This window comes from Manis pentadactyla, chromosome 6 (genome assembly GCF_030020395.1).
Source record: "Manis pentadactyla isolate mManPen7 chromosome 6, mManPen7.hap1, whole genome shotgun sequence".
In the NCBI taxonomy this organism is placed as follows: domain Eukaryota; kingdom Metazoa; phylum Chordata; class Mammalia; order Pholidota; family Manidae; genus Manis; species Manis pentadactyla.
Window position 1 is genome coordinate 110,588,024 of NC_080024.1, and position 24,331 is coordinate 110,612,354.

At 40.9% G+C, this 24,331-nt stretch overlaps 1 protein-coding gene across 1 annotated transcript; it reads right to left on the reverse strand.

Moving 5' to 3' along the window:
- Positions 1–995: 995 nt before the first annotated feature.
- RAB12 (RAB12, member RAS oncogene family) lies at positions 996–23,174 on the reverse strand. The gene is made up of 6 exons (XM_036880681.2): positions 22,697–23,174; positions 10,783–10,843; positions 4,912–5,050; positions 3,863–3,952; positions 3,183–3,287; positions 996–2,185 (listed from the first exon to the last, which is right to left on the reverse strand). Exons 1-6 carry the CDS (start codon positions 23,145–23,147, stop codon positions 2,072–2,074), a joined length of 960 nt encoding a protein of 319 aa, XP_036736576.1. The 5' UTR covers positions 23,148–23,174; the 3' UTR covers positions 996–2,071.
- Between the last annotated feature and the right edge of the window lie 1,157 nt (positions 23,175–24,331).

Consider the following 24,331-nt stretch of genomic DNA (forward strand, 5'->3'; position numbering starts at 1 on the left):
AAATAAGCACTTTGAAGATGGAGGAGGTGGGAAAAGGGGATGGAGATGAATACATACAGGATAGCCATGTGGTTTCCCTACCACATTCACAGTAATTGAACTCATTACTATTCTCCACCAAGCACGGGAATGCCAAACAAGTTTACTGTCTAGTTCACAGACTAGAAATGTGACTTTGAGGCCAAAACAAAATCTACAGATCTTGGGATCTTAGGTGATTTTTATTTATACTTTCTTGGATTTTGTTCTTCTCCATTTACATGGACACACATACATTAATTGGCAATTTTCCTGAGGACAGTATATATATATATATATATGTATTAAAGCCATTTCAAATTGTGCAGTTCAGTGGCATTTGGTTCATTTACATAGTGCACAACCATCTCCATGATTCCTCTCCAGAACTTTTCCATCATCCCAAATTCTGTCCTCATTAAACACTGACTCCCCCACACCCCTTCTGCCAGCCCCTGGCAACCATCATCCTACTTTCTGTCTCTGTGAATTCTGACCACCTTAAGGACCCCATTGTAAGTGGAATAATACAGTATTTGTTCTTCGGTGACTGATTTCACTTAGATAATGTCCTTAAGGTTCACCTATGCTGTAGCATGTCAGAATTTCCCTTTTTAAGGCTGAGTAATATTCCACTGTTTGTACATACCACTTTTGTTTATCCATTAATCTGTGGGTGGACATTTTACATGTTTCCACCTTTTGGCTACTGTGAATAATGCTTCTATGAACACTGCTATGTAAGTATCTGTTTGAGTCCCTGCTATTTTTTATTTTGGTATATACCTAGAATTGGAATTTTAGGAATCTATTATAGTTCTCTGTTTAACCTTTTGAGAAGCTGCCAGCTGTTTTCCACAGCAAATGGCACTGTATCTTCCTTTTCTAAAACACTCAGCAAATTAAAATGTGGTGTTTCTGAAGAATGTTTTCAGATAAACAATTTATAATTGTACAAATAAATTTGTTAACTCAACTGTCATTCATAAATACAAAATTTTATTTGTACTTCATTAGTGTAGAAAGACCACAATGCTTTTCATACCACAACACTCAAAAGACACACCAAGTTATTCAAATACATAATCACTTATATACCTTGACTAAACAAAACAGTGCAGTTTAATAAAAGATATACCAAAGATAGAGTTCACAAATTCATTATCAGACCAAAAAAAAAAGAACACAGTCTGGGCTTGATAGGAATAAACTTCACTTTTGAGGGGCAGAATTTTACCATTACAAAGGTGTAGGATGTTTAGGCAAATACATGTATGTTCTTTTGACATAGTAAAATGTATCTCTTTAAAATTCCTTTAAACAGGATTTGTTTAGGACAGCAGCGTTGTTTTTAAAATCTATAGTTTCAAAAACACTTCTTTCTTTATTGAATCTTTGTAGTTTTAAAAGCATAGGGTATGTCTATTAGGAAACCATGAGAGAAATTCTGTGGCCTCAGAACCAAGTCAAATGCTTCCCTCTAACTAATAATATTCTACCATTACATAATGTTAATAAATAGCCTTCAATGACAGTATGAATGGAGCTCTGCTTTGTGGAAGAAACACCCTAATACTTCAGAGATGCTACAGCTAGGGGAAATATCTTGTAAATAAAGAAAAAGCACTTAAGATAGCTTCCCCCCACCAAAATCTTTAGTTTTACAAATTTTCTTTAAAACGGCAAGCAAAGCACCACATTCTTTCTTATTAGTATCTTCTGTCCTCATAATATAATTAAGGACAATTATATTATTTATTTCAAGAAACATTATACCTTTCATTTCTCCCACTCTTCATATTAGAAGTACTTTGTCTTCCAGTGTGTGCACACTAGACACTGGGATAATGAACGAAATATAATAATTTGGAGGGAAATATGTAATTTGTAACCAAAACTTACCCAGGAGTGCATACTTGCATATTTACAAGTTAGTGTATAGCTCTGACTTGGGTTACAAAGTGCGAAGGAAATTGTCAAAATGATTGTAGTGCAGAACAGAACATTTTCCCCTTTCCAGGAATCGTTTCCACTTTGTCTCCAAAGTAGCCAGTCAACAGCATCGGACGTGCGGTCTCGGTGGAGGCAGTTCTGGCGGAATCTCAGGCTCTGGTTGTAACGAGAGGATGCTATTGGACAACTCACTCCTTAAAATATCCAGAGGCATCTTAAGGATAAAGAAGAGAGACAAATGCATTAACTGAACAGTATCTAAGTGCTTTGCAAACTGTACAATTATGTAAGAACAAAGTATTTCTAAATAAAGCTCTCCAATCATCAAAGCTTAATTAGACATTCAAATATTGTATCAAAAATAAAAACCAGGTTTGTGTATTTCATGTTACAACAGGAGCAGTGCTGAGCTAGCTTCACACTCTATGGTATAAAGGGACCAGACGGGCCTCATAAACATGTTATCTTCATAGACCCCATTGTAGTGGAAATTTAGTGCATTAATATATGGAAAAATGGTTCTGCATTCTTACAGGTTATATTTTTACTAAAGAAAAAACCTCTCTCAGCAATTATATAAACAACCATCTTCTGAATTATATTTGAGTTGAGCAAATTATATGTAATAATTATATAAATAAGCCTAAAGCATATTCTTACTAAAAAATCTTTTAAGGAAAGCTTAAAGGTGCCTGCAGAAGTTGCTGTTGCTCCATGATGCTGGCAATTTTCCTGCAAGTCAGCATCATGAAGGGGCCTCAGGCACAGAATCAGACTCCCACCAGAGAGCAGAGCACTGGGAATGGGGCAAGGACGGGGGCTCTCTTCTCATCTAAGACATCTCATACTCTGCTAGGTCTCCACTGTCTGTACTAACTAAATTCTTGTGGGAAAACAGGAATAAAAGAAAAGCAGATGGCAAGCAAACCAGGCACTGTGTTAAACCTGTTCCAGTCTCTCCAGCCAGCCACAGTGGAGTCTCAGCAGACACACTGGGCCTCAACACTAAGGACACTGAGAACCCCTGGGCAGGAAAGAGCTGCCTGCCACACCAGCTGGAAGCTCTTGGCCGAGCTGACCACCTCACCTGGCTCTTGAGCTTCTGAGTAACTGCCATGCTGCCCTTTCTAAATAAAACATTCTCAACCAAAAGTAATAAAGGAAACAACAGGCTTCAGCTGAAATAATTCCATGATAGATGGTTATCTTACCTTTTTCAGAATGTCATCAACAAGTTTCAGAAATATCTCATCCACATTGAAATTATCCTTGGCACTCGCTTCACAGAATCGCATCCCCGTTATTTGCTGTGCAAACTAAAAAAAAGTGTATTTTTTTCTGTGTGGTGTAACTGGGGAAATTAGCCTTTGGGCTTCAGCTTTATGGAAAGGGGTGGGACTATAGGTGAGTGATGTCCCATTTACTCTCAAATATAAAGTTCACATGTGCAGCAAATTCCTACATTCTAAGTAACAAAACAAAACCAAATCCCTAAGGTGATACCAGACATGAAAGTAGAACTGCTTGCCTAAGTTCCTAAAATTGTAATATATGCGACATTTAAAATGTGATTATCACTGGTTCTCCAAAGAGGGTTAAAATACATCAGAGGAAGTCATGAAAATAATTTTATGGTTTAAAAAAATGTCTCTGTATAAAACATCAGGTTAGATAATAACGCAATATATACTAATGCAGGTTTTTCCCCCTTCATTCCAAAATGCCTTTTAAAACTTCCTGTACCTTTAATTTAAGCAAATGAGAAGAATGTGACTGAGTGATAACGATGATTATCTCATAATTAACAAAATTAGTTTATTAAAAGAAAAAGTATATCAACTACTAATGTGAAAAGAAAGGATGGGGTCTGAGACTTCGGCGTCTCTCTCACCTTTTCACCTTGCTGTCTGGTGATTTCTCTGTCAGTTTCACAGTCCAACTTATTTCCAACTAAGAGAAGTTCTGCATCTTCTGAAGCATACTGTGGAATTTTAAAAGAAGCTGCATTCAAAGATGGGCATTGTCATGTACTGATAGGAAATGTAAACCAAGCCAGTATTTTTAGTTTTTAGTTCACTCCACAAATGTTTGAGTGCCTACTCTGTCCCAGGCAGGACTGACTTCCGTGGTGTATAAAACAGCTCTGACGGGGCTCACAGTGCTCGCTTCAGAAAGCAGTGTGGTAAGAGGCTTTACAAACCAGTGTTCTTGGCCTTTGACTAATACTTCCTAAGACTCTATCCGAAGGAAATGATTCAAAATATGGGCAAAGTGATCAACTGAAAAACCCCTGAAAATCTAACAAAGTAGATGAATGAAATTAGTTAAGGTACATAAGATAATGAAGTCACTAGGGAAAAAAACAACGTGCTTTGGGACAACATTAACATGACACACAAGGCCCTCATCATGGAACATTTAGGAGCTATAAAACTAAATCGAGTACAGATCCAATCTGGTTTTTCAGGACGGGAGACCCATATATTTTTAAACTAACTTTTGTGCTTTTCTAGATGCTCCACATTTTCAACAGTGACAAGGTATTGTTAATTTCACAATCAGGAAAAAAAGTTCAGCTACATTTCTTTAGTTTTTAAAAAATACAGGCGCAATATACTCCCTTTAAAAAAGACTACAGAAAAAGGCACCTGCGTGATGTGACCTTGGCACCCTGGCAAGTTACTTGGGGGTCCTGGTCTCCCTGTCAGTGACAGGTAACAGTACCCACCTGATGGTGCTGGCTCGGAGTGACAACGGTAAGCACTCAAGAAGCGATAGCACTTACTCACAAAAAGGTAAAAAGCAAAAGAATGGAAGGGAGGAGAGCATTAGATCTCAAGGCCTCGGCAGATTCACAAACTGAAGTCCTGAAGGGGCTCAGGGTTGAAGCTTTGGGTCTGTATGGCAGCACAGGTCCTGAGTGAAAAATGGAACACCTACCTTATCAATCATCTTCATCCATTTTGGCAAATCATCAAACGTCTCCTTCTTTGTGATATCATATACTAATATGATCCCCTTGGCACTTCTGTAATAAGCTGAGGTAATGCTGTTGAATCTCTCCTGACCTGCTGTGTCCCTAAGAAATAGCAGCAAACATCAGTTCCCAAACAATAACCAGAGTAAGCAAATGCACACACACCACTCTGCCCCCCAGGTGGACTTCTTCTAGTCAGGTCTATGATATGCATTACGATTAGCGGGGGTAGTTTTTATGAGCTAGTTACAATCCAACAAAAACATTAAGCCCCAATTTCTTTCAAACCAATATTTTGAAAGTAAGAAAATAACGTGTAAAATGATGGAAAGTTTAACACTTCTATGGTAGACAAGTTGTTGAGAATGACAAAATGCAGATGAAAACAAGCTATTTAAGTCTACAACTCCCCTTAAACTGACCTTGATGGTTAATATTTGATTTTTTTGGAAGATGACCAAGAGACCCCCACTAATGAAAAATGCTATAGATCAGTTTTATTTTCTTAATCCTTAACAGAGTAAGTGGTCAAAGGGAAATGGAGGAGAGATATCAAGTTTGCAAAAATAACAAAAGTTCATTATTCTCTGACTACTACTTTGAAATCTAAACATTTTTATTTATTCTCCAGGGTGAAGCTGACCATTTCAACATGAAAAATGACTTAAGCACACTAACATGTACTGAAGCCTGCTGAGATATTTTCTCCACCTAGACAGTCAAGAAACTGCCTGAGAACCATCACGTATTTACAAATGAGGCTTAACACATCAGGTCTGCTGATCAAGAAATGCATTTCTTTAAAGAGAATCTGTAACTCAGCTTTCCCCAGAGAATCCTAACTCCCAGGGGATGCAGTGGGTCACAGGTAGGTCATGGGAGAGTAAGCTAGGGAGTAGTGGAGTAAACTAGAAATAAGGTTCTTCAAAGCTAAGCTACTCAAAGCCTCTATCAGCCTATGAGTTTCCAAAGGGGGAAGAGTGTAAAACATTTTTTGAATGAATTTGATCAAAGATTACTTCCCCTGAGGTGTGTCTTGTGGGTCCTCTGACAGTGGTGCAGTAATCTGTGGCTTCATCCAAGTGGTGCAGGAATCTGTGGCTTCATCCATTCTGGAAATGCTACTAAATTTGCTCATATTATTAAGGGATATATTATTATGCCAAATAAAGAAGCTGTTGGCAAATTCATTTTCACATAAAAAGCAAAGCCATTTGCTTTGTTTCAGAAGACGTAAGATCCTCTGCTGCCCTTGACTGGAAGGCCTGAGAGGCAGAGGCTGGTCTGGTTTTGCCCTGCGGCACCCAGCAGTGTGCCTGACCCACAGTGGGACACCAGACACATGCTGAACAAAAGGCTATGTGTTTAAAATGTGGAATGTTGATGCCACTTCAAGGCAAAATAAACTTTATTGACTCAGAACTGCCAAAAAATTGAAAAACTGAATGACAGATGGGGACAGAATTCTTCAAGACTTCTAAAAAAATGTAAAGTCCAAACTAATAGCCACCACCTTCAAGGTGGGTGAGGAGAAACTGATTCAGGTATCATTTCATCTACAGAAGGGATTGATGAATAAAACTATTTCTGGAATCCTAGGCACATGGGGGCATAATTAATACTTTGAAACCAAGAAAGCATCTCTCAGAGATTGAATTCCCAGTCTAATACAAGTTACACCTTGAACAAATTAAGATTCAATTAAGTATTTTTAACATTTTAAAAATGCTGTGCTTTCTGAATACTGTTAAGAAACGTTCCATTTTTTTAAAAAGCCAAAAATTGTAAGTATTTTTCTATTTTGAAATCTGTGATTAGCCACAATAGAGCAACAATATACCTGCACACAAATTTAAATAGCAATCAGATACAAGATCTTCACAGACCCTTTTGGAATTACATACTTAAATATTCTAAGTAATTTTAACATGTCTTTTAGTGTAAATTAACTCAAATTAATTTTCATGTACATCCAATGAAACAGAATCTAGAGATTGGGGGCTCAAAAACAGAAATCAGAGATAAGTTTTTAAAAATTATTTTTATTTATTGTGGTAAGAACACAATGTGAAATCTACTCTAAAAGTAATGTTATCTATAGGCATAATGGTGTACAGCAGATCTCTAGAAATTTTAATGAAAACCCAACAACTGAAGAATAAGAATAGTAATGGGCATGTTTTTTAAAGTTAAAAAAACACGTTACATGATTAGGAGTTAGAAACTTTACAAATATTTAGGAGTGAGATGTCTCTGTTGGCTATAAGCCAGACACAAAAAGAGGACAGAGATCTCAAAATGCAAAATCTGAGGCAATCCTTTCAACACAAATGAGCAAGTAAGTTTAGCTTACAAAAATCCAATGAGTAAATATTAACTAGTTTACCACTCCCATTAAAGGCCATTCCTTAAATTCCATCTTTTTTGTGCCTGGCTCTGAATGCTTGAGGTAGAAAAGCATTTTCTTTGGAGAGACTATTCCATATTCCCAAAATACGTGGGCTGTGAAAATTATTTTTTGTTCCTCTCAGAAGCTTCTCTGCTTATTTCTCTCTACAAAATTATCTTCTGTCATATATGGTCAAAGAATAAAATGCCCATTCAGTTCAACAAGTATTTATTAAATACCTACCTTGTGCCAATACCATACTAATTTCACACAAGTGTCTATTTAGAAAAAAAAATTAGGTACAAATAAGATACCAATGCATTGATCAGGCTGTTATCTTTCTGTGAAGCTGCAGAATCCTATTATCTCCCCTCTTTATCTCCATAAACCTGAATTTTCAGTGTAATAAAGAGCTGACTTCTGGAGATTTGCAGTTTATTAATGTAAGCTAAAGCATCATTTACCATATGACTGGTGAAGTACGTTATTATTTCTCTCTTTGCTTTTGGTGCAAATTGCTAATACAACCATGCTTTGAAAATTCAAAGATTCTTATTTGTTGTATTTAATATATCCATTTAAAGGACAATTATTTAATTGCAGGGCAGGAGCCAAGTTCAGTGTGTGAAAGATTCCACCTCTCCCAAACAGAATGAAAAGAAATGAGCTTGATGTCAACATAAAAATACTATATAGTTAAAACCAAATTTCCCAGCAGCAAAGACTGGCATGATAGAACAAAGATGCCCATACATGAAGCATTTTAATTCTGTTTGCCTAAATGTAGGAGACAAACTTCATATTTCAAGTCTACTTCAAAACAGTGATTCTTAAGTTACAGTGAATAATTTCCAGGCCAGCATCTGGATGTAAATTCATGGAACTATATTCTAGTTAACACATTTAATTTTAGCTATACTTACATAAAGTTCTCATATACATACATGTTGAACCACTTTAAGCACAGAGATGAGAAAATGGTCCTTTTTCTCACAGATAATCAAGGAACTGAAAATGTGGCAGTGACATAAAATGTGATGTGAAAATGTGACAAAGGTAACTTTTGGTACCTTAAACTTTTAGGAATCCATAGTAAATAATTTTTATCCAGAAATCATTAAGAAAAAATGCACTACTCCTAACAAGACCTCCCTATAAAAACCAGCTGGCAATGCCTCCATGGATTTAGAGTCCAGAGCTATTATTAGCAGAGCACAGTCTACTGAGTCCTTTTGAAGAGCTCTTTCCAACTACATTGACTCCTCCCATGCCCTCAACGGTGACAGAGTGAAGTGAGGATAGCATGCCCATGACAAAGCAGACTCCAGCAGGCACAGCCCGGGGGCTGCTCCCAATGCCAAAATACCGTGCACGGTACTTTAAATAATGAGCCATGACTCCAAATCTTCCTTTCCATCTACTGGACATCAGTAACAAAGACATTTTTTATCCTTTACATAAAATACTTCAGAAGGTAAGAATTTTACTTTGAGTATTATATGACTAGTGAGTAGCTGGCATTTTGTGGATATATTTACTACTCACTGATAAAAGCCCCTTTAGGAAGAGGTAAGTCCTACTTTCTAACTCAATCACTGGGATATTCCCTGTATAAAACTTGTAATCAACCTTCCAATATATCCAAAGAATCTCTTACTCCCTCCCTCAATTAGGTTCTTCACCAGTGTTGTGCAATTTAAAGAATTTCGAAAACAGAACCTGAGGAGGGACAAGTCAAGATGAAGCGGAGGAGGAGTCATCTGCAGAGGGCAGGGGGCTTGTACATTCAGGAGTAGAGTACAGTTCTGGGGACTTCACTGCAGCAGTTTCCCCAGGGGGTGCGGTTCCTAAGCTGGGGCCCTGTTAGACCAGATTTAAGGGCACTGGTGAGATTCCAGAGGTACCCAATGTCACCAGCATGGACAGTCCGAGAGGGCAGAGTTCCAGGGAGGAACAGGCCATGTGGACACACAGCTCTGCTGAGATGAAAACTGAAGCATTAAACCCATTAGTTAAGATACATCTTTTGAGACAGGACACAATGTCATCATTTGGGCACTGCTGTGATGCAATGAGCAAGCTTCACAAACCTAATATTGGCTACACAAACCTCTGGGTGGCAATCTTCTTCAAGAGTATCTCACCCAGAGGTGCTAGGCACTGAGGTGAATGTCTCTGAGTCCTCTCAAGGATGGTCTTTACCTCGGAGAGCTTGTCATTAGAGACCCAGCAGCTCAAGTGAAAGATATTTTGCTGTCATCTGCAGAGTTCAAAAAATGGCTGTCTTTCCAATCATGGGCTAATATTTTAATACCCACTTTTTGTTATTAAGTATTTAGCCAAGACTCTTAATGTTTCATAAAGGTGTCAAAAATAAAAATATGAGTAACAGAAACAAAAACCCCCAGAACAACACCCACCCCAAATCCTGAAAGTCTCAGGTGACCAAATGAAGAGATTACCTCAGACGCCTCCGGAAGGCAAGCACGGCCGGCTCGGCTGCAGCTGTGCCCCAGACAGGGACACGGATGGAGAATGAAGGCATGGCACTAACACTCAAGCATTAGGTGACCGATGATGCCACAGATGAGGCAGCAATTAACGCAGATGAAAGCAAAGACACACATGGTGGACAAACACTCAGAGCTGAGGTTGACCTGCCGAGAGGAGTTAGTACGCTGAGTACACTGCAGCTGTGGTGTTAAAAACAGAAGGGCATGCTCAGAACACTCCGGCTGTGACGCTTTCCAACCACCACCACACTGGCCCTTTCTCCACAGGTCGGTCTCCTAAGGCCACCCGCAGGCTGCTCAGAGCCCAGGGGCTGCTCCGAGCGCTGACCTCACTCACGGCACAGTGGGGTTAGTCTCCCATATGGTCACGGTGTGAGAAAGGGGCTTCTCTTCAGAAAGCAGCTCTGGATTCATCTGCAGGCGGCACAAATGGGGGCTCACACCACGTGGCATCAGCCCATGGCCCAGAGGAGCGTGCACCTCCCACAGCAATACTCACACCGCGCCACCGAGGACCGCCCCTCCACTGTCCACGGGCAATCTGCCTTGAAACTGTGCAAATCTGCTTAGGAACATACTGGACTTTACTTGAACCAAACAATACAACTTTAAGAACATGAAGACAAGCACCTGAGCAGCCATTTTGGGGATACAGATTTACTATTTTGTTAAATGATTTGAAAATTGAGGCATAAAGGCTCCAAATGAGCTATCATTAAAACAGTATCTTCTTTCCACAACTCCCCATGTGCAAAAAGAGTAGGAAATAAGTAGGGTCTTTTCTAATTTCTCTCTCACTGTTCATTTTATTTAAAAATGAGCAAGGGAGAGGAAAAGTGGGAGAGGCAAACCAGCTTGGTTAATTTTATTAGACAAGCGTATGGACTGTTAAACACATATGGCAATTACTGGATGCATACTCGCCCACTTACCAGATTTGTAACCTAATTTTCTTTCCTCTTAGTTCTACAGTTTTGATTTTAAAGTCAACACCTGTAAATAAAACAAACGAAGATGAAGCAAAAACAATGAAGATGGAATTTATCATAAAAAAAATCTTATTTGTGTATTTTTTATAGGATTATCAGGAAAACAAACTTTTTTGTTTTCCTAAGAAAATGATACCACTAAAGTTCAAATGCAATGTACCAGTATTTGTGACTACTCAGTTATTCTGTGATTCAATACAAAACCATATAAGTCAAACTATGGTATGTTTTACCCTGAACTCTCTACATACTATTTGCTAGTCATAATTTATTACTATACAAGTTTAGCATAAAGACCATTAAAAATGACATTTAACAATTATATTAACAATTGACTGATTTTAAAAGAATACTGTCCTGGAGAAAATTCTTAAATGGAATACTGGAAACAATCTTGAGCTCAAACAGCCTTACTCTGAATTAAGAAATTATTCTATTACATTTTTTAGCATTCACAAAAAATTTAGTTAACATATAAATATGGCTTATTTTACTGTCAATAGTGTGAAAGAATTATTTTTTAAAAATTCACTCAAACATACCCAATTTAAATTTTAATATTAACAAGAAACCACATGTACCACCATTTATTTCCAGTTTAGCCCTTAAAGCTTCAGATAATTTTTTACACCAAGTTTTCATTCATGAATGTGACCTTACATGCATCTCAGTTATAGAAAACTTAAATATTTCAAACAGTACTTTTTACACAATTTCCACAACTAAAAAAAAAAAACAACAGACCAAAGGGATGTTGGCTAAATTTGAGACCTAGAAATAGGAACTCTCTCTGAGAGCTTCTGACTGCTTCACAGGATCCAGGGGTTCAAGGCTGCTAGCGAGTACATTGTGGCCACTCAAGGTCACCCCTCCCAGGCTGTCCATCTTATTAGGAACTGATGCAGGGCCTCAAAGTCAGATGATGTTCTTGAGGTGAAGTGAAAGAACATGTGACTGACTGACTTTATAATTAGTAACACACTGTAGACGCCAGTGTGATACTACCACAAGGCAGGTTTACAACCTGCGGTAGGGGTAGGGGTAGCAAACCCTCTACCTGTGCAATAAAGAGAAGTTGCATGAATATAAAATGTCACAAGGAAACAAAGCTAGATGAGACTCTAATATGTTTCAATTCTTAATCTCTTATACCAGACATGACTTCAAATGTCACTGAGCCAAAGCAGGTTAATTCAATTTCACTTTCAGTTCTGGAACCGATTTGCTTTCCAAAGTCAAATGACACTCTAAAACAGCCTTGCAACAGGAAGCATGTTTGTGCAGGACCAACAGTCTCAAACAGAGTTCCTTAATGACTCAACCACAGGGAAGAGCATAACTTAAAGCAATATTCTACAAGGCACAGTAAACAGCCTGAAGATATTTGCTATGTTGTGGTTTTACAAATGCACAGCTTAGTGACAAGAAACAGAAATACCTTCTTCCTGATATTAGCTAAAGCCAGGGCCTCATCATGTTACTCTGTAATGGCAATATTACAAATCAAATTCATATTTTGTTATGACTACTATTTTACTTTTGTTGCCAGTTACTTTAAGACTATCTTTTCTTTTCAGTTTTAGTTAAAGGAGCTGTAACATTTGTAAGACTTGTTACAGTGGCAGCTACTTTTATTTAAAAGAACAGGCAGATAATACTTCTCTTGTGAGCTCTGCTTCAAATCAAATTAAAAAATTCCCTGAAACTGCCAGTCCGTAATTTTTGTTTGGATCAGGCTGTTTTCTCTTAACAATTATTCTGAGCCTGAACACATCAGACACTCTTTTTCAACCAATCTAAACTTTCCCAATTTTAGCAGTCCTAAAAGAAGACTATTTTGTAACTACAATATGAATAAAAATAAAAGGAAAGAGGACATTAATATTCACAACTGGAATAGGTGGTAATGTTAGCACCAGGTGACTGTAATTATATTTGAATTTTAATAGGAAAACAAAGCAAAAATGAACTGACTGTGAACAGGATTAAGAATCTGTTTAGCCAAAGGGAAGTCTCTCTAGTTTTTCTAAGTATATTAATGACAATTTTACTAGTAACAGAAAAATACACAGTGGCTAAATCTGAAATTCTGTAAAAGAAAAGGGCTCATTAAAATAGTCCTCTGTCATAAATGAAATATCCTTTACCACATTTAGCAGCCACTAAGTAGAATTAAGGACTAGAAATGTACTCCAATTTGGAGCTTGGAAACATACTTGTAGCAAGGTATACAACTAAACTTCTCTAAAAACTTTAAGTCAAAAATATCTCAATGCCTATTTTTAATATTCCCATGCCTTAGAAATTATAATGCTCCTTAATAAAAGGTAACAAGTCACCAACAGCTTCAAATATTCAGTGGATTTGTTTTAGGATAAGTCAGTGCAGAGCTTATCCTAGGACTAATGTTTATTATAAACAAATAGGAACAACAAGGACAGTTCAAGAGAGTTCAAGTCCAAGAACTGGAAACACAGCTGAGGAATGAAGGTAAGGGGCAGGGCAGTCAGAAGGGTTCTGACAGGAAGCTACCTAGGACTTAAAAGGTTTCTGGGCAGAGAAGGTTCTCTAAGGAGAGAACAGCAAAGAATGGCACTTCTGTGCCAAGTGCACAGGGTGCTGGCTCAGGTCAGTATGACTGAACTCTATGAGGGCAGGGACTGTCCCCATCAACTATGGAGCGGCAGGGCCCATGGCTTCCCCTGTTAGTCAAGACACCTGTAGGAAAGGAAGGTGGGTTTCCGACAAGGGCCAGGGCCACAAAGGGTCACTGGGCAATAATTCCTATGTCAATGGGCACAGACTGTTTTGAGTCACCATTTCTTCTTGACCTTAATTTCCTTTAATAATGATGATAGTGGACATCTGTCAAACACTCTGTGCCTGACATGCAACAGATGGAATCCTACAGTAGTCCAATTAGGTGGGCTATGATCCTCATTTTACAGAGGAAGACATCAGAGAGGACAAGGTCATTTGCTTTAAGGTCACATCCTATGCTAGCAGAGTGGTGGAACCTAGATTTAAATTTATAGCACAGCCCACAATGAAAAGCTGTGATAATAAAAGTCAGATGCATGAAAAGTGTGAAATGTTCTGCAGATGACCCAGAGTCACCACAATCAAGCTGTTAAAGTACAAAGCTTAACTCTGCACTGTCTTTTTCTTTCATAAATTTTAGCAATGGCACAAAGAATTGGTGTACTTAGTGCTGTTTAAGGTTTCTAAGTTCCCCTTAAGGCAAAACATTTCCAAAACATTATTGTATTTCTTTTTGCTGGACCATAAGAAGTTACAAAAATGAAAATAGCAATAAACAGAAGCTTCTTTCTTCACATTCCTTTCCAGCAAAAAGCTAAATAAAAGCAAAAACACTATGGCCCATGCCTGCAATTACAGCTGAATGGACTTCCCCTTTTTCTTCTCTGCCTATTTTCCCTCCCCTAACACCAAAGATCTGGCTTATTTTACTTAATACTTTCAGACAGTTGAAGGATGTCATAGACTTTGAAATAAGTCTCAACTCAAACAGTGGTTGTGATGTTACTGCCAATTTATAGTAATTACTTGAAGTTTGTACAATGGCTTTTCTTCCAAAGATATTTATGTTATATAGTGTCATCCAATTTTGGACAATATTTCTACTAAGGGGGAGAATTTCCAGCATTTCACTGAATTGTGAGAAAATAAATTAAGAAATGAGTCAAGGTCACACAGAAAGAGGTAAATTTAACATCAGAAAACAAGTCCTGAACATGAGGCTAGTCTTCTCCCTATGTATCATCCACCAGAGAAGAGTACAAAATAAATTCCCACAGGCGCACACTACGTAAGGGGAAAGGCAACACCAATAGGCAGACCATCTTTCAATTCCTGTACCGGAAGCATCCGAACTTGCGAAGTCTTTTTACTTAATATTACCTGGCTTTTCCTACTTGAGCTATGTTCTGAGAATTCAAAAAAATATGAACTGATCGTTTCAGAAGTAGGTAATTTTCAAATAGCAAAAATGACTGTTATTTTAAAATGCCTGTTAGGCCTGAAATATCAAATATCTATCCTAACTAAGCTGGGGAAGATCTGCCTCTCCTTCAGTCCAGCACGGAACGGCATGTCTCCACTCCAGCATAAGACCACTTGTGTCTCCAAGGCCCTGACACAGGCAGGAGGAGCTCAAGGGGCCTGACTGGAACCCTGCAGTAGGCAGGGAGGTGTGAGGGAGTCTGGGGTCACCGACTGAGGGTGAGGCGTGGCGGGAACTCGGTGTGCACCCCCACAGGGCTTGGAAGCACAGGCAGGCAACTCCGCATTCACGGATTCCACTTATACAAGAACTCCATGGAAGGAGGCTTCTTTCCTTCATAACAAAGAAACCGAGAACTTCCTTAGGATATTTACTACTCTAAGGGCTTACATACTGTAACTCACTGCAGCATATCCCCTTAACAGTTCTCTGAGGTACATATTACTATTGTCCCCATTCTACAGAAGAAAAAACGGAGAGGTTAGTAACATGGCAAGATCACCAAGCAAGTACTGAAACATGGACCTGAACCTGGGCTGAATAGTTCCAGGCTATGTTCTCCCTAACGCTCTGTGCAGCCTCATCTGGTGAACAAGAAAAGGGCAATGGCTGGATGGGAGGTACAAAATATATTTAATATTAAAAAATAATTTTTTTAGGGAAATATTATTAAAAAGTGAGGAATGCTGGCTGGCTTGGACAGACTGTTACTGAACTTGGAGGCCATTCTCTGCAAGCTGGTTACAGACAGTTCCCTATCTGAAGAGCCAGAGAGTCATTTCAACCTGTTGGTCACAAAAGAAGAGAATATTTATGGGGGGAGGAAGATCTGGTAAATAAAATACCCAGATGCTCAGGTGGTAGATCAGTAATACTGTCTTCATATACAAAAAACATTGACTTTACAACTACTCACACTGGGTCCATAAAAATATAGGAACTGTCAAGTGGATTTTGCACTTTACCCAAATTATTTGTTTACATTTTGATATTCTGTATTCACTTGTATCTATTTCAGTGTGTATCTCTAAAGGATAAGGATTGTTTGGAGTGTTCCAGAATTTTTGCACCTGTAGTATCAATCAGGAGAAGGGAACACAGCTGACATTTATAATTGCTTTTTCTAGGCCAGGTACATGAGACATTTTGTCCCCATTTATTCCTGTACCATGAGACAGGAAAACCGGGTAAGTCCCACTTTTTTTCCTCTTTATGAATGAGGAAACTGAAATTAAATAGTTTGCCTAAAGACATATTTATAGCTTATGGCAGAGCTGGGTCTTAAATTCAGAACCATGCATCCACCTCCCAAATCCACTTTTTCCCCACATATTACACTACTCAGTGGGTTTGGGGGGAGGGGAGGAAGCATTAAAATGATAGTAGTGGCCAAGGAGAAGGTCTGGGGTGTTTTTCTTTTTAAGTGAAAAATCAAAGTGGGAATTTGGTTGGTGGGTGTGTGATTCTACAGGAGTCAGCAGGAGATCTGCAAGGTTCTGTCGTGTCTCAGTACTGAGGAGCCGGAAAGCTCCTGAAGCTTTCTGAAAGCATGTGAAGAACAGCAATGTCTCCCATTTAGAGGGGCTATTCCTCCACGTGGGCCCTAGCTTTGGCAGTCCTTAAATGAAGTTGGAAAACTAGGGGAGTTTTACTCATCAGGAACTTCCATTTGCCTGTCTGTGGTGGAATAGCTGGGTGTTAATTTGGTTTTGAACGCTAGGAAGGTGTTATGTAAGCACCAGAAACCAAATGGGGTAATAGGTTTTCTATGGAAAAGAGGGCTCTGTTAAGCCTGAGTTGTGTCTTCTGGTTTTAAGGGATAAGGATTTTTTGAAAAACATAATCACAGTCAATTAAAGGCACTATTTTAGGTCTGTAGTTTTGGTTTTCTAAATAGTTTCCAAATGTCAAAGATGTGCAATAAAGGGACAAAGAATAATCAATTTCTTCCTCTGTCGAAGCAGAACAATATAGAATTTTACCTCTTTTCTAACTTTATTATGGCCGTCTCCATGACTCACTTCCCCTTCTGAAAGGACAAGTCAGGTAAGCAGGCATTAGCTTTGTGCCCTCTGAAATGGCTAACATAATGTTGTCTTCTGTAAACAACCTCTCAAAAAAAATCTGTTGAATGACTGCACTGTACAAAGCTATGTTTTCTTTAGAAATTCAAACAAATCCTTAATTAGAACAATGTATTTGGCACCCAAGGCTGGAGAACTATTTAGACTTACCAGTTCTCAAAACCTACTCTGCTTTTCAATGCCAGTTCCAAGATCTGTAACAGATTGCTGGCTTATTCCACAAGGCTGGAGGAGAGAGGCAATCTCTAAGAATTTGGATCTCTATCATGCATAATGAGACCTTTCTTCTTAGTGTAAGGGCAGAACAGTGAAAGGCTGAATGCACTTAAGCCAGGTCTTTAAATAGATCTCTATTCAACCTAAACAAACAGTCTGGACTAAATTTCCATACTTTTTGAGAGATGGCTACTTTGTTCCACAAAACCCATGTACTGTGCACAACCCTATGGGTTTGCAACAAATTCATTAAATAAATAAACCTAATCACACAATGCATGGCATATGCTAGAATGAAACTAAACGCTAACCAAGACCTGTCAGTCCCTTCTGCACACACATCTCCCTGAGTCATGGCGTTACATCATTTTGGCAGGGGACAGAACAATGCTGGAGAGCTGCTCGAGGACTGGGAATTCTGAAAGACTTTTCCCAATTCTCAAGTGAAGCACTGAGACAGATCAGCCATGGCTTGGAAGACTGCATATGAGGAGCAAAATAAAACACATGGTTAGGATTTTTAATCCAGTATTAGACATTCGTTCTGGGTCTTCTAACAAAAATCTCTCACCTAAATTCCCAGAATTTAGTACAAGTCAATTTTCCTGGCCAGTGCTTCCACGGATGCTAGATGAAGGCACCCAGGCACTCGTAGACTGCATTCATCTGCCATGTCACCTAACATTCAAGGCCAGACCCACAGATGGTCCCTTCTGCAGGGGATTTACAGTCACCTGCTTCCTGATAAAATGTATCCTGAATGCATCCTCAACTCAACACTGGACTCAAAGGCATGAGTTCAGCAAACAGAACACAGGGATGATGGCCATAAGTGTATGAACACTGGGCTTCCACAAAGTGCCATCATCTCTACGACCAGTTATTCCAGGGCCCGGCCTGTGAAGAAGCTTAATGCACTGATACAGAATGAAAAAAAAGGGCACAGTGGTGAGGTTCTCAGAAGCACATTTAAACACCTTTTTAAACTGGATATTCTGTCTTTCCTAATTTTGGGTGGGGGTGGGGGAGTACTTAATTTTAAGTTTTCTTTTCTTTAAGTTGGTGGTAGTGGAGTTTAAAGTGTCCTTATTTGGTAAATGAAAGAACTGACAATTCTCTGTGGGCCTCCAACACTTTGGTACATATTTTACTGTCCAGAAAAATCAGAATTCTAGTTTAGACTGCTTTACTCTGACTGTCCCTCTGTTCAAATATGCCAGATTTAGGAAGATTTTAACAAATGTGTAAAAAGTTTCAGGTATTTGGTTGAATTTTTAGGTAAGAAGTCCAATTCTCAGAGCATTATTATAATATCCAGAAGGCAAGTGACAAGCGATGATAGGGGCATAAAAAAAGTTATTCTCATAAATTCATAGATCAATGATTATCCTCACAGGGCTACAGGGAGGACCAAATTCTATAGGCAGGAAAGGTCTTCACTGTGTCTGATTTTGAGTCATCAGAATTTTCACAAAGCAAAGTAAATTTAAACCTAAGAAACAGATAGCTAATTGAAAAGAACGTGCAGCCCTGGCCCTGACCACTTGCTAATCACCTGTGGGTAAACGGTTTACCTCTCTGAGCTTTTGCTTCCTCATCTATAAAATGGGGATAGCTCTCAGGATTGTTGTAAGGATTAGAAAGAATGTCTCTTTTGCTGGTACATAGTGCTCAATATGGAGTAGCTAATGGAATGTTGTATTTTATATGCACAGACAACTAAACTACTTATCCAAAGTCACAAACTAGTTAGTGGCAAAGCCTAAATCAAAAGCCCAGACTCCACATCTTTACTGCAGTGTTTTTTCCTAGAGTGCAATGCCGCTGGAGCTGGTGCTACCTGGTAAAACCATTTCAATCCAGACAAAATTAAATAGCTAGCTTCCAATAGTTACATAGGAATAAAATAAAGGTTGACAAATATATAACTTATGCATTCATTTTTGTGTGTGTGTATTACATAGTTGTAAATTTCTACTACTAGTTTCCTTCCATTTCTCAAACCTGAAAAAGCTGCTCCTGCATTTTTTAGGAACCTTTCATATTATGTAGTTATCAGACTAAATAATTCAATTCCATTAATACAAAATCCCACTTGAAAATAATACTCCACCTAGACAATTTCCATTAAATAGGTCAATTATGAAAAACAGACTTCTAAGTTTTCTACCCTGGTGAATTTTGTGTGTCTTTCAAACCAAATCAACTTCTGATTTGATTAACAATACAAAACACAAAAAATTAAAATTGTGCTCATCTATAATTTTGCTAAGTAGGTTTATGATCACATATTCCTTGGGTTTTCCACTATGCTCTTTCACAGAAAGTTCAACTGAGTCTGATTCACTGTAAAAAGGCACTTACAGGAGACACTCCTTTGTAGCCTCAGAATTACATGGGGCCATCACTTCAGTGACCCACCTTGGATGGTGCATGCGCAGAAGCTTTCTGGCCACGCTCTGGGGCCCATCGTCTTTTTCAGACTTTGCTGTCATGAGCAGCACATGTTTGCAAGCCTGGACAGGGTGAGGGCAAGTGCCACTGTGGAAGAGAATCTTTCTCTTTGTAGAGCTGATTGTATGTACTACATGGAAATGAAACTCAAAAAAACTGGCCTCAGGACAATTAGTTACAAATTCAGAAGGTAGGTATTCAGGTGGGGCAACCACAATTCGTACCACACCCAGCACTGTATTTAAACAGCATTTTTCTAAAAGGATCTTGAGGAATGAATTTATTCTTACAGCATTCCAATGAGGGGGCAGCCTCCACAACCTGCCCTCATCCTACCCCTGGCCCTGGAGGGGCTTCCACTGGGTCTCCAGATATGCCTCTGCAGTTACCAACCCGTTTCATTCTGTGCTCCACAGGCCCTGGACAGAGGCCATGACCTGCTTTCCACTACAACCACCCACTGGGTGCTCAAAGTTTTGATAAGTGGTTGATGGTTGACGAAATCACTGGCAACTTAGGAAAGGAAAAAGCAACTCAGAGGCAGAGACTGAAGGGGGGCTCATTAGCTTTCTTAAAGTGTCTTTATACTCTGGATCAGATACAGGTTATCAACATTCTCTGAACTTCCCACAATTAAAACATAGATATTGAGCCAAGTACTACACGCTACTTATGTTGGAAACAAAAAAGAGCAAGACAAAAATCCAACTACACAAAGAACCCCGCAGCGGTGTGGGAAGTATGTACAGGTGTAAGCATGTGGATTTGTTTGTTAAGGGGACAGAGAAGCAAACTGATGTCCTCGTTTCAGCACCCCCAATTATCCTATGTGACCCTGCCAAATCAGTTTCACTGTCTCCAAGCCAATGCTGCTCTCAGAAGCCTTTATAGTTCCAGCTATAGGGTAAGGTCCAGCTCCTTAGTGTGGCTGCCAAGGTCTTGGAGAATCCATTCTCCATGTCCACCAGTGAGTCTGCCCCAGCATGTGGGTGTGAAATTGTGACTTATAATTACGGAATTTCTTGCGAAGGGCTACAAAGGGGTCTTTTGTTAATGAGGCAACTTTTGGAGTGCCCCTTTAGGTCACCTAAAGATGTGGGGTGGTAACAAGAAGAATCAACTATGTGATTAGAGGAATGGAACTTTTGCCCCAACCACCTCCTGCTTCCAAGGAGGGGAGAAGGGCTGGAGATCGACCTCAGCCACCAACAGCCAGTGATTTCATCAACCATACCTATGTAAAGAAGCATCCATAAAACCCATAGGATGGGGTTCAGAGGGCTTCCTGGTTGGTGACTATGGGAACATTTGGGGAGAGTGGTGAGCTCAGAGAGCAGAGAAGCTCTGGCTCCTTCCTGAATTATGTCCTTTCATTATGAACTGGAAACCTAGTAAGCAAAATGTTTCTCTGAGTTCTGTGAACTACTCCAGCCAAGTTAATCAAATCCAAGGAGGTGGTTGTGGGAACCGTGTCTATAGCTGGTCAGTCAGAAGCACAAATGATGACAGGGACTTGCACTTGGCTCTGACATGGGGAAGGGCAGTTTCGTCAGGCTAAGCCCTTAGCCAGGGGAGTGAGAGTGATGACCCAGTGCGGCCCAGCCTAGAGTACCCCTCCCTCGTGTCTCCTCAACCCGCTCCAAGGCACACCTTTGCTCACCTCCCATCTCACCCTCCTCTCAAGCCCTCTAGGAGGCCTGTGCTGACTTCATTCCATCACATGGTGCAACTATACTATCCCTCATTTTCATGTATTTTTAAGCATGGAGCCATAAGAGTGATACTTCTGAATTGCTTTTAACTCTACATGAGGTACTAAAATATAACCAGTATAAACCTCATTTGATGGTTTAATAACTCCCTATACTCTATGATCCAAGATTAGATACTTAAAACAGGTATAGCTATGCTACTAAAATTTAATATCCTGGTCCCTAGGCCAACATTTTAAGAACAGATAAAAGGAACAGAGAGCACAGGTATTTCCAAAATGACCTATTTCACAAAAAAACCTTAAAGGAAAACATGTTCTCAAAAAAAAACAAGGCAATAAAAAATTTGGGGGTTTAATTTTCCAGTAAGACTGAAATTGTAGTACTGTTTTGTTAGCTACAATACAAAACATATATACAAGTATGTAGAATGATACTTTAAATTCTGTATTTCAAGCTACTCGGTATTTCTTGCACTTCTGGGGAAATCCCTCATTGCCTATCCTCAAAGGCGAACCATCTCATTATGGGCTTCCCCTAGATTTGACAGCTTTTAAGGGATTTTCCATAGAAAAAACTGTTATCCACATGGACCTGACAAACTTCAATGCCAAGTCTGTACATTTAACTTCTCCATAAAAACTTCCTGTAGAGTTTCAGTTTTAGGTCCTGAGGGCATAGTACTTACTGAGCTGGAAAGACTATATGTATCTGCACATACTTCACTTTTGTACTTCACCCATGGGTGGTGCTGGAGGAATCCTCCCCACTTCTGTGCATCCCTGGTTTATTTGAGGTCACGGACAAGTACAACTGAAGTCCCTCTGCCCGCATTTATAGTTTAAACAAGAAATTCAGTGTAGTTTTAGTTTTAATATTCCCCACAGATCGTCCACGGAGACTGCTAAACTATTCATTATTTCAGCACATCATAAAAGTGAGCTCAAAATTAGAAAGTAAGCCCTGGTTCCCGCAAGGCTAAGTAAAGGCACTACAATTCGGTAGAAATGACCCACTTAGGCCATCTACCAGGGGCACAGCTTCCCTCCACTGCCTGGCTCGCACCTCGCGTCCCTCTTGTCCTGGCGACTAACGTAAGGCCGGTAGTTTCCGAGGGCAGATAGGCACTGTGCCTCGGGGCCGAACGACACCAATGTACCACCCTGTCTCTTGAGCTGCCCCGAACGGTGCAGGGGCGCGGGGATGCCCGGCGCACTGAAGGCCGGTCCGGCCGCGCGGGGCGCCCCCGGGGACCGTTCCCAGACGCACGGTCACCGGGCCGGAGGAGGGGCGCGGGAGGGCCCACGGACGCGCAGGGAGGGCCTGGCCGGGGCGCAGGGCGCCGGCCCGGGCTACGGCACCCTTACCCACGGTCGACTTGCAGGCCTCGCAGAAGGTGTCGTCGGTGAAGCGCTCCATCAGACTGGTCTTGCCCACGCCGCGGGAGCCGATGATGATGACCTGCAGCTTGAAGTCGGCCGGCCTGGGGGGCTGCTTCCTTCGGCGCGCCTGGCCGCCCGACAGCGCCGGGGAGCCCGCGGCTCGCCTCTGCAGCGCGGCACCCGGATCCATGCACGCATGCGGCCCCCGCCCGGCTCCGCCGCGCGCCCCGTTCTCCGCCGCCCCCTCGGCTTCCGCCGCTCGCAGGCCGTTGGCCCCGGGCTCGGCGTCCGGCAGCTCTACAGGCCCCGGCGGCCCGCAGCGTCCGCGCTGCAGCTGCGCCGCCGGTCCGCCCCCTCCTCCCGCGTCCGCGCCGCCGCCGCCGCCGCCGTGAGAGGAGGACGGGAAGCAGCCGCCCCGCAGCAGCGGCAGCAGCATCCCGGACGAGGAGGGGCAGGAAGCGCAGGCGCGGCCGCTGGGGAGGAGGTGGAGAGGGCGCGGGACGGGAGGGTGCGCCCCCTGCCGGCGGGAGGACCACCGCCCGCGCCGCCGCTTCTGTATGCCCTCCACTCGCCTCCGCCGCTTCGGCTGACCCTCGCTTTCCGCAGATGTTTTATATTCCTTCTCCTCCGTCCTTTCCCTTCTTTTCCACTACTCCTTTCCCTGCTTACATGGAGCGCAGTCCCCGAACACCAGGCAGTTTAGTAGCCGTCTCCGCCTTACACTCTCCAGATGAGTCGCTCAGACCCGCGCCGCGCACCCCGCGGGGCCGCGCAGGTCGCCGGGCCGCCGCCGCCGTCCCGCCCGCAGCGCGGGGCTCCCGCCTGGCCTGCTCACCCCCTTGCGAGGTAGACTTTGTCTTTCCCTTGTCTGCCTTCCATTTTCCACAGGAAACTCACAAGGTTAATTGTTTTTAGGCCAGACTGCTGCCTCATTAAAAGTTCAGGAGGATTTTTTCGTTTAACTTTTAAAACAGATTAATAGCATGCTCCTTTGGGGAAGCGAGTGAGTTAAAACTCAAACACTAGTAAGAAACTCCAAGAGGGAACTCCAGAAGTTTGGGAATTATGGGCTCGGGTAGTGTGCTGCCGTTCGCAGTTGAGAGGGTTTAAGGATACAGAAAATCACTGCTCTGATTCCTTTCCAGGGATTTGTTTAGCAAATTCCTCAGCATGAACTTGAGCACCTCAGGACACAGGGTTCTAAATATGATAGGAGCTGGCACATTTGCAGAGAATGATCACAGTAACCTACTAAATTTCAGTTTTATTTAGAACTCGGTTTAGTAATGCAGAGTACATGTGGATGTTTATCTACAAACCTGATATGTAAAAATCTAGCATTGCCCACAAAGTAAATTGGACGTTTACATTTAAAAGATAATTCTTAGCTTTCCCAAAGTAATCACAATAGACTTTTTAGTAGTTCTTCGGATATGTAAAATATGATCAAATCTCTATTATTTCAAACACAGCTCAACCACTTGAAATCACAGAACCCCTCTGAGCTGTGAATTTCTCTACTCTTCTTACAGGAATGAAGAGTACTGAGCCCTCTTGCTGGTTAGCATTGTCAGGAAAAGTCAACTAGAGGTCACTCTCTTGTAAACCATAACTCACTAT